Genomic DNA, 11107 nt, shown 5'->3' with positions numbered 1-11107 from the left:
CACAGTTCACTGTCAGTCAGTCTTTTCAGAGAGGCAAGAAGACACCCCCCAACACAGTTCACTGGCAGTCAGATACTTTTCAGAGAGGCAAGAAGACACCCCCCAACACAGTTCACTGGCAGTCAGTCTTTTCAGAGAGGCAAGAAGACACCCCCCAACACAGTTCACTGGCAGTCACTCTTTTCAGAGAGGCAAGAAGACACCCCCCAACACAGTTCACTGGCAGTCAGAGTCTTTTCAGAGAGGCAAGAAGACACCCCCCCCCAACACAGTTCACTGGCAGTCACTCTTTTCAGAGAGGCAAGAAGACACCCCCCAACACAGTTCACTGGCAGTCAGAGTCTTTTCAGAGAGGCAAGAAGACAGCCCCCCCCCAACACAGTTCACTGGCAGTCAGAGTCTTTTCAGAGAGGCAAGAAGACACCCCCCAACACAGTTCACTGGCAGTCAGAGTCTTTTCAGAGAGGCAAGAAGACACCCCCCAACACAGTTCACTGGCAGTCACTCTTTTCAGAGAGGCAAGAAGACACCCCCCCAACACAGTTCACTGGCAGTCAGAGTCTTTTCAGAGAGGCAAGAAGACACCCCCCAACACAGTTCACTGGCAGTCAGAGTCTTTTCAGAGAGGCAAGAAGACACCCCCCAACACAGTTCACTGGCAGAGTCTTTTCAGAGAGGCAAGAAGACACCCCCCCAACACAGTTCACTGGCAGTCAGTCTTTTCAGAGGCAAGAAGACACCCCCCAACACAGTTCACTGGCAGAGTCTTTTCAGAGAGGCAATAAGACACCCCCCAACACAGTTCACTGGCAGTCAGAGTCTTTTCAGAGAGGCAAGAAGACACCCCCCAACACAGTTCACTGGCAGTCTTTTCAGATAGGCAAGAAGACACCCCCCAACACAGTTCACTGGCAGAGTCTTTTCAGAGAGGCAAGGAATAATGCAGCAATCTTCAATCTGCACTAAACTAAACCACTAAACTAAAGCAATGTCCCTCATGGTGTAACAAAGTTAATTTCTTTGCTATGGCAGCTGAAAGGACTTCGGCTGGGAGCACCAACTGATGGCTACCACTGTACTGTATAGTAGTGAAATTCATATTTTAATCAAATCAGATCTTCAGCATTGGTTAATGTTACATTTTCAAACTGCAATTGGTCATCATTAGCTGTTACTTTAGCAGGCTGATTAAAATGTATAGACTATATTCAGACATTCAAATAATGTATTCAGCCCACTGAAACATATCTATATTCATTATTTTTAATGGAATTGAAAAAATATACCAAACGTGAAATATGAAAATGGCTGCATATATTAACCTCTTTGTGTAACTGTGAAAGGTAGGCTATAGGATTCCTATTTTGAGGCTTAATGTAGTCTATAATAGCCTCACCTTATAAATCACGACACTGCTCTCCTCTACATGAAAGTACATAAGCCTTTTTTTTAAATTACAAAGTATTGGTATCAGTATCCATATCGATATGGGTGATTCTGGCCCTGTATATTACTTGGTAACCAATTTTTTGCAGTATCGCCCACGCCTGTGTACTGTAGACTGACCACGTATCACATGTTGCCAACACAGATAAGTGTAGTTAGCTTCAACTAACTCATAGCCGCAATCTGGAGTGAACCGCCCCGTTATCTGGAAAAGCAAGGCGCTGGCAAAAAAATTAAAATAAAAAATACTACTCTGCATGGCTGATACCTCGCTCACCCCTCCCCCTCCTTCCATGCTACCCCCCCTCTCTCTGTCTCTCTCTCTCCCCCCGCCTTTATTCCTCCGCTCATTTTTCCAATTCATTTTTTCGTTTAGGACGCAGAGCGGAGTGCCTTATCTCCCTCTGCCAGTTCTGCCTGTTTCCTCCACATTAAAGGACTTCCTCCACTACCTGTGTCACATTAAAGCAGTGGTTCCCAACCTTAGGGTCGCAACCCTAAGTGGGGTCACCTGGAATTCAAATAGGATTGCCTGATTTTTATTTATTTTTTTACACCACCCACAATTTAATACTACCGAAGATGATTAGGGTCACTGATTTTTTTTGTTTTGTTCTGAGTTTAAAGCGATAATCTCTAAGATTTCAGTTTTGTTCTCTTGGGTGACACCTATGGTGATCAGTGGTAATTGCAGGTGAGATCCAAACAGTGGTGCATTATGTGACATTACTAATGTCACCATATACTGCAAAGGCTTCCCTCAATGGACCATAGCCTCAATCAACATTGTGAGTGACTCTTAATTTTATTTATTTTTATTTAGATGAAAATCTTTGAGATGATAATTTTAAATCAGGATTCTCAGAATAAAGTCAGAATTCTGAAAATAAAGTCGGAATTCTGAGTTACTGTGAGAATTCTGAGAAAAAAGTCTGAGTTTTGAGATTAAAGTCAGAATTCTGTGGGGGAAAAGAAGCATACTGTGACATCACTGACGATGTCACTGATGATATTAGCGATGGTGTACCGGAATTTGAATGTCTCGGGTTGCTAGATTTTTGTGATGTCAAAGTAGAGTCACAAGCCAAAAAAGGTGTGGGAACCCCTGCATTAAATGACTTCCTCCACTACCTGTGTCACATTAAATGACTTCCTCCACTACCTGTGTCACATTAAAGGACTTCCTCCACTACCTGTGTCACATTAAAGGACTTCCTCCACTACCTGTGTCACATTAAAGGACTTCCTCCACTACCTGTGTCACATTAAAGGACTTCCTCCACTACCTGTGTCACATTAAATTACTTCCTCCACTACCTGTGTCACATTAAAGGACTTCCTCCACTACCTGTGTCACATTAAAGGACTTCCTCCACTACCTGTGTCACATTAAAGGACTTCCTCCACTACCTGTGTCACATTAAAGGACATCCTCCACTACCTGTGTCACATTAAAGGACTTCCTCCACTACCTGTCTCACATTAAAGGACTTCCTCCACTACCTGTGTGTGTGTGTGTGTGTCTCTCTCCCAGCTTCAAATGTTCACTTGAACTTCAAACCAAAACAGTAGTCCTCTGGCATTGAGGTCATTGTCTATCAAAGTGAGAAAATAATGGCTGGCTGAATATTATTTCAATTTCTCTCAGGATCCATTTCTTTGGTGAGTAAAGGTCATTTGAAGGAAGGTGTTAATTTGAGCGAATAAGAATAATGTAACTGCACATCTAGGCTAAAGGGGTCAGAAAATGTGCAATACAGTATTTATATTCCAGACTATCAAGGATTGTCTTTCTTTGACTGACATGGAAAAATTGACTTTCAGGTCATTTGGGAATGGGAAAATACCACTGCTTGCCAATTAAATTCCTTTACACTACTTAAAGTCCCTGGAAAGCGAAATCCCAAAAAACCTTCTAACTATGTAGTTAGGGTATTATGTCATCCATAAGACAATGATAGAATGTATGACTATTTTGGTTATGGGTCTCATACACTTTATGTAATAAAACCTCTAAAAGCAAAAATCTTATCAGAGGAGGGACCCTGGGACAAAATCTTATCTGGGGGTCCGTGGTCTAATTTGTGTCAGTTTAGGGGTCCTTGATGTGAAAAAGTTAAAACTACTGGCTTGGGGCAATGGTTCCCATAGTGGGGGTCGGGACCTCCCAGGGGGTCACGGGACACCACTGGGTGGGTCACGAGATAATTTCAGAATGTGTGAAATTGGCCTAAATAATGTATGAACTACAGAATGTGCGAAATACAATTTAAAAATGATTAGAAAGAACACATTTTAATCATGATTGTTACAATTTGTTTTGTTTACAAAATTCTCACCATGTGCACACAAAAGTTTGTATGCTTCAACCACCTCCGGGGATAGTGGGGGGTCGCAAGGCTCACGCTAGGGATGCAGCGGTATACCGTTTGAAGATATACCGCGGTTTGAAAACGTCACGATATCAAAACCACTAAGATTTGCCGTCATACCTTCCCCACAGTATCAGCTGTTTCCCCAAAACAAAGGGCCCCAGGTCGCTTGCAGAGTGCAGCTTACGTGGCCCCTCCCCCTGGCTGCATGCCTACCTAGACTAGAGCACAGTAGAGAGGAGCCGCAAGGACCCCCCTGAACTTTCCCCCATCTAAAAAGATGATGTCGGCTGTATGGGAATATTTCAGCTATTGTAAAAACACAAATGGTCCGCGATACCGTGAAACCGTGGTATTTTTGTCCAAGGTATCATACCGTCAAAAACTCATACCGCTGCATCCCTAGCTCTGGCACCGTCATTTTGGGGGTCGGCGGCTGAAAAGTTTGGGAACCCTAAGCCTTAGGGTGCTTCTTGTTTCACTGTCTCTGGTCGGTCATTGTTTCCTGGCATGTGTGCGGAGGCCAGGGAGCGAGGCTGTTATCAGGCCCGGCAGGCCACAGGCAGAGCAGGCATGGGTGGGACCCAGGGCAGGGTTGGGTGCTCTGTGAGTGGGCCCTCGGCAGCCCGGCTTCTCCCAGCGAGATAACTTTGTTCTGGTCCAGGAGAGATGACATCATGACGGATGGCAATGAAGATGTGGGCGCAGGGGCAGGAAACGCTATCTGTGGCCTTCACTTACCACGGCACCGAGGAAACAGGCACGCACGCGCACACACACACACGCGCACGCACGCACACACACACACACACACACACACACACACACACGAGTACACACACTTCTGCCATGCCTACTCTTCCAGCAGGTCTAACTTCCACATGTACAGACACTGAGACATAAGGATGAAGAGGGCTGTCATTTAAAAGGCAAACGCACATTTGTACTGTTTTCTATCTGCAAGTCATCTGGGAACGTTTGGGAAAAGACATTTAAGGGACATCAGATCTCAGCAAAGACGACTCTGGCTTACAGCTCAGTAAGTTGCCTGCATATTGCACCAGCACACGCACTGCATCAAGTTATGCTGACAACAGCTTTTGTGTTCAATGCTGCATAATAATACTGTGTATTATAATATAATAATAGTGTAGTAATACTACACTGTTTTTCAGTATATCAACATTTAAAGATAGAGGGACCCCAGTTGACTTTGCATGAGCTATTCTGATTCTGTGATGATGAAAGCAGTGACAGATGAAGCATTTTTGTAAACAATTACATCTTTTTGGAATCCTTTGATATTGACTGGCAGATCAGAGTCTGTAACACTGAACCACGGTTCGAGTGTGTAATGGAGTTGGGCTTTAGAGCAGCTCTTCCTTTATTTTCATTTTCCATTTAGTTGCAGGTATTTTCTGTCAATCAAAGTTTAGCAACCGTGACTAGTCTGTGTGCCAGAGATTATTACTTTGATTTCGTCACGAAATAACATCATAACTATATTGGGTTGAAAGCCAACATGAAACACTTTATTCTGACACACATAGTAGCCTTGGAAAAAAAAGTCTAGCCTGCATGTGCTAAGAAGCAGATGAATAGAAAATGTAATTATTTCTTGATGCGCTCTTGCATTCCACCTCTCTTTGAATTAATGTGAATCTAATTCTTACTCAATAACCCACTGAGCAACAGACGTCTTTAGACATAATTTCAACCTCGCCTGAGTCGCCTCTATGGTTTAGATTTCTATTGTCACTCCGTAGTACAAGTATCACGTGTGAAATTCTTGTGCTGTAGACTCCGTTACAACATAGTGCAAAATAACAGGGCATATACAGTAGGTGCAGGAAAACAAGAGAAACAACAAGCAATAACAGTAAAGCAATAAAAACAAGCCAGAAACGGTGACATTCACTGCACATAGGTGCAAATAGCATATACATAATTTAAACATAATTCAACATTCTGTTTGCACAGGTGCAAATAACATAGACATAATTAAACATACGTAACATCAGTGGTAGAGCTGTCGCCTCGCAGTCAGAAGGTCCTGAGTTCGATTCTCGCCTGGGACACTGTGGGCGCTGTGGTTGTGTTCCCCCCCATATCTTCAGTGCCTGCCCAGGTGGGGTAGAGCTGTCGCCTCGCAGTCAGAAGGTCCTGAGTTCGATTCTCGCCTGGGACACTGTGGGCGCTGTGGTTGTGTTCCCCCCCCATATCTTCAGTGCCTACTGCCCAGGTGGGGTATCTCGTCGTAAGGGTCTTTCTGTCTGTGTGGAGTTTGCATGTTCTCCCCGTGCTCCCCCTGGGGGGTTCCTCCGTATATAACCCCCCCCCCCCCCATTAAAAACATGCAGAAGATCAGATCGTCATCATCATCCGACCAGTGACGACAACATCCGAAGTTGGTCCCCGGGCGCTGTACGAGAAAAGCGACCACTGCTCCTGGCCTGCCCCCCGGAGGAAAGGACAAGCCAGGATGGGTTAAATGCAGAGGACAAATTTCACCGGCCACCGTCAGCATGTGTGTGTTTGTGGCCGTCCGTGCATGTGTTGATGTGTAATCGTGTGACAATAAAGACGGGCTTGTCCGTCTGAAATCGTGTTTAATCGTGTTTTTAGGATGGGTGTTCTCCTGAACGTGCTGCTTCTTCTCTGTGCAGGATGTGTGTTCTCCTGAACCTGCTGCTGCTTCTCTGTGCAGGATGTGTGTTCTCCTGAACGTGCTGCTTCTTCTCTGTGCAGGATGTGTGTTCTCCTGAACCTGCTGCTGGCTGTGCTCAGCCGCTTCCTGTTTGCGGTGCACGGCGTGGTGACGGTGTGGCGCGTGGTGGCCGTTAAAGGGGAGCCGCTCTATTGGCTCCTGCTGACGGGCGTGGCTCTGCTGGGCGTGGAAATGGCCGTCACTCTCAAGTGCACCCGCAATGCAGAGTGGAAATGGTAACGTTTATTTCACATCCTTATAATAAAATTGCCTAGGTGGACGGGCGGGCGGGTGGGTGTCTGTCTATCTGTCTCTCTGTAAGTCACGTTTTGCGTCATGTTTTGTGACACGTATGGACCTCGGCTGTGCCTCAGTTCTGTTGCATCACTGTCATGCCAATAACGACCGTAAAGCACACCCTCTCGTGTAGCTAATATAGCTTTAAAAATCTGTATTACAGTATCTTTCACTTTTTCACTAACAAAACCAAATCTATTCCTCTGTTATTACTCTGTTTCAGTGAGCTTAAAGACACAGTTCACCCCCAAATCAAAAATACATATTTTTCCTCTTACCTGTAGTGCTATTTATCCATCTAGATCATTTTGGTATGAGTTGCTGAGTTTTGGAGATATCGGCCGTAGAGATGTCTGCCTCTCGAATACAATAGAACTGGATCTGGATTTGAAAAAGTCAACAGCAATGTCTCTTTCCAGAAATCACGACCTACTCAAGATAATCCACAGACCTTATTGTGAGCAGTTTCATGGAGTAATGATTTTCTTTTGAACGAACTACATAGCCGCTGATAGCTATAGCAGCTAGCGAGTGTAGTGATAGCTAGTGTAGGCCTAGTTCAGTCAAGAAAATAGTTCATACATGAAAACTGCTCACAACAAGGTCTGTGGATTATCTTCATCATCATCAACCTTTATTTAAACAGCAAGTTAATTAAGAACAAATTCTTATTTTCAATAACGGCCTGGTAACGGCCTGGCCTGGTATCTTGAGTAACCGGGTCATAATTTCTGGAAAGAGAGATTGCGGTTGAGTTTTTCAAATGTATTTTCCTGGTGCTTTGAGCACCACAAGCCGAGTGAGAGAGAAGGCAGACATCTCTGTACTGCCGATATCTCCAAAACTTGGCAATACACCATGGAGCCTCCTGTCTCAATCTGTCTCTCTCTGAATGTGTCGTCCTGTCTCCTGGCTCAACTCATTTCTGTCCAGCGAGGATTCGGAGGAACACTGTTATTTTCCTCTTGGGACTTTAGTCGAGTAAACATCAACTGAGGTCAACTGTTTACTAGCTTCAAAAGGTATGGGTATTTGGTGTCACACCTCTTTAAAAGGTATTACTTTGAAGTTCTCTCCTCATGGAGAAGGCTTTGTGCTGTCAAGTGGGATTTGCATATACAATGAGCATAATTGCCTGTCTGAAATGGGATGTTTCTTTTGGATAAAAAAGGGTTCCTCTTTCTTCTTTAGCGACTGGCAAAAAGAAGAAGAAGAAAAAGTGTGTCACTAAAAATAACCTCCCCTGCCTTGCCTGTGGCGGCTCTCATTGTAGGTTCTCCCCCATGGTTTTCCTCTACCTCAGCACCGTCATCCCTTCCATTTGGTTTCTGGAGCTGAGCCTGCTGCAGTCCAAGCTGCCCGTCAACATTTCCTCAGGCCCTGAGCTTGATTTGCTGGTTCTCATCCCCATCCCAGCGGTAGGTGTCACGCCACAAACTGCCCTCCCGCCTCAAGCAAGCACACAGCTCCATGAAAACCAGCACCTGCGATCAGATACGATTCTAATCTAAGGGGGGTGGACACACTATTAGTAGCATGAAATGTGCAATTGACACCTTGAGATGAGGTCCAGATAGACTCCTGCTTGAATAACTCTCAGATCTATTCCCTATGGGGTGGTTTTAATGCTGTTTCCTTCATGTAGGATTTGTCTGTTTGTTTTCCATGGCTACGGTACGCTTGTGCCTGGGTGGCAGCTTTTGAATCCTTAAGATAGAATGTTCAGCAATGTTATGACATGACATGATGGGGTTTTGTCGAGGCAACACGTTCTCACTCCGACCTCGTCCAGGAGCCACGTCGAGTCAAGCACCTTCAGCGACGTCCTTAATGCTTTGGGAAGCCTATCCCGTTTTATGGAACGTGCAGCTGTGGGTTCAGGCAAAGGTCAAGAACACCCCCGGGCTCATCCCTCAGGACGAGTAGAAGCAAGATATATTATTAATATTATTTTATTAACATTTATGTTTTTCATTTTCTGATTTTCGAGTAAGACTTACTAAGTCTATGTCAGGGAATTAAGTCCACTGACCTTTGCCTAACGGCAACCCCAGTGCGGCAGGGGGGCCTCACTCCAATCGTGGGCATCCAAACATGATGCACCGTGTGTGTCAACATCCGGCGCCAAAGGCATGATGTGACAAAGCGGTGCAAAGCGACGCAGTGGGAGTGAGAAGGTGTTGCAACAGTGAAAAACTCCGAATCAGTGTGACAATCACATAGACAGATTGTGATGTTTTTCCTCCACCCAGGGCATCGTGGAGCTGGACCCAGAGAACTGGGTGGCCGGCCTGGAGCAGACCATGCTGATCGTGCTGGTCCTGGGTCGCTGGCTGATGCCCAAGGGGGACATGTCCCGTGACCAGCTCTCCCAGCTCCTCATGGTCTATGTCGGACTTGGCGCCGACATCCTAGACATCTTCGACACCTTCAAAGAACCTCAGGTCCAAACCAACTGGGCGGTCGTGGTTGTCGGCTTGGCCCTCTTCTCTTGGGCGCTCATGCAGTTTCCTTTGGTGCTCACGCAAACAAGGCCCCCGAAGGATCAGTCCTCGCCTCCTCAGGAAAGTCCCGATGGTGGAGTTTGCCGCCCTGGAGCTCCCTCCACGTTCACCTCCTGTTGCTCCAGCGAGGTGTGGAGCTTGCTGCTGACGGTGGGTCTCCAAGACGGCCCGTTCCTCCTCTACCGGCTCTACCTGATGATCCAGGAGCAGGTGCTGAACCAGCTCATGATCTTTTTCACCTGCAAGAACATCCTCATTGTCCTCTTGGAGCTTTACCGGATCTTTGTGGTGCAGTGCGAGCCCAGGGGATCGTGGTTGAAAGGGTGCGCCGCTCCGCTGCTCCGGTGTCCAAACAAGGAGGGGAATGGCAAGGTGGAGGAAACAAGTCCTCCAAGCCACATGACCACATAGTTCGTTTGTACCTACCCTCTTCATTACGACCCACAGGAGCGCCGTGCTCTCAACGTTCATTTGAAAATGTCGGTTAATTTGAAAAGGTCACTACAGGTTGTTGTTACGCAAACACTGTAAAATGATTTGCTTAAGGTTAGGGTTATGGGTTTGGGTTAGGGTTAAATAACAAAAAAGGTTAGTTACAGTTGAAATGTTGACTTTGGAAATGCTCAGATTCAAACATGGTCCTCCGGAGTGAACTCCACTCACACCCCCACAGATTTTGTCACAGTCAACAAACAAACAAACATCATCCAAATTTGTTTAAATTGCAGTTAGCCGGTCGTGGCTAACGTTACCACTAGCTTAGTTAACATTAACATGACAGTTGTTTGAACATTTTGCTCACGTTTGTTGTCTGTTTTGGGAGAATGCACTCGATCGAGCTCCTTGAATAGTGTGAAATGATCCATTGGTCTCTCTTTTGAGCCAGTCCTTCACCCACAGGCGTTTAGCCTTGTTGGATTTGTTTTATTCCTCCAACATATCAATGAGCATTATGCAAGACAGCTGTCTGACAGCGATAATGAAAGAAAGTAGCCAGCGCCAGCAGAAAAACCAATACAACACGTCCAAATTGATATTACGCATGTGAGAAAAAGATGCAGAACTTTCAATGACCACTTGGTATTTATAATCTAGTGAGAAAAACAAGAAAACAATATGAGAGATGAAAAATAATCGATCTAGCTAGCTAGTTTTAGTGAAATAAACGACTATGTTGCATCATAAGACATGATTATTTTATAATTGCTTCGTGTAACTGTCTCAAATTGCATGGAAATTATGTTTCGTGCATTTTTTGCAACCTGCAACTAGTTGCGTGAAAGTTTCACCGCGTAAAGCAGCTTGTACAAATGGTGTATGGAGTGTTTTTTTGGGGGGAGGACAGGCTCCGGAGAGCAGAGCTGTCATGCAGAGAGGGAGAGGGGGAAGGAGAGGGGGAGAGATCAGAGAAGTTTCAGGTGTAGAGAGGCTTAAAACGCCGCCAGGCATGACTCTCAGCCTCAGGGGGGGGAATGGCTTTCACACATCTGCCTTCTGTTGCACTTCAGCCCCCGTTCAGCAGTCTACCAGAGACTGTCTCAGCCCGTTCAGCAGTCTACCAGAGCACTGTCTCAGCTCTCCGGAGGTTCAGCGGCAAGAAATAGACCACACCACAGGAGAAGAGAAGAAATTAGGTCCCCACTGAGAGGATCAGAGATAAATCTATGCAAGCCCCTTTGAGAAAAACCCATCAAAAAGAGATGTTTCACTTGGAAGTTCATCCACCAAAAAAACCAAACCAAACCAAACCAAAAAAGTTCAACATGAAGTGTGGGTTATAT

At 45.5% G+C, this 11107-nt stretch overlaps 1 protein-coding gene across 1 annotated transcript; it reads left to right on the top strand.

Moving 5' to 3' along the window:
- Nucleotides 1-4803: 4803 nt before the first annotated feature.
- On the top strand, nucleotides 4804-9737 carry LOC310780684 (transmembrane protein 26-like; the record flags this gene model as incomplete). The annotated part of the gene is made up of 4 exons (XM_083641195.1): nucleotides 4804-4857; nucleotides 6567-6761; nucleotides 8096-8240; nucleotides 9075-9737. Exons 2-4 carry the CDS (start codon nucleotides 6568-6570, stop codon nucleotides 9735-9737), a joined length of 1002 nt encoding a protein of 333 aa, XP_083497321.1. The 5' UTR covers nucleotides 4804-4857; nucleotide 6567.
- Between the last annotated feature and the right edge of the window lie 1370 nt (nucleotides 9738-11107).

Source organism: Poromitra crassiceps (genome assembly GCF_964638095.1).
Source record: "Poromitra crassiceps genome assembly, chromosome: 8".
Classification (NCBI taxonomy): domain Eukaryota; kingdom Metazoa; phylum Chordata; class Actinopteri; order Beryciformes; family Melamphaidae; genus Poromitra; species Poromitra crassiceps.
Note: the sequence above shows the minus strand (reverse complement) of the source record. Positions and strands in the feature narration are given on the sequence as shown.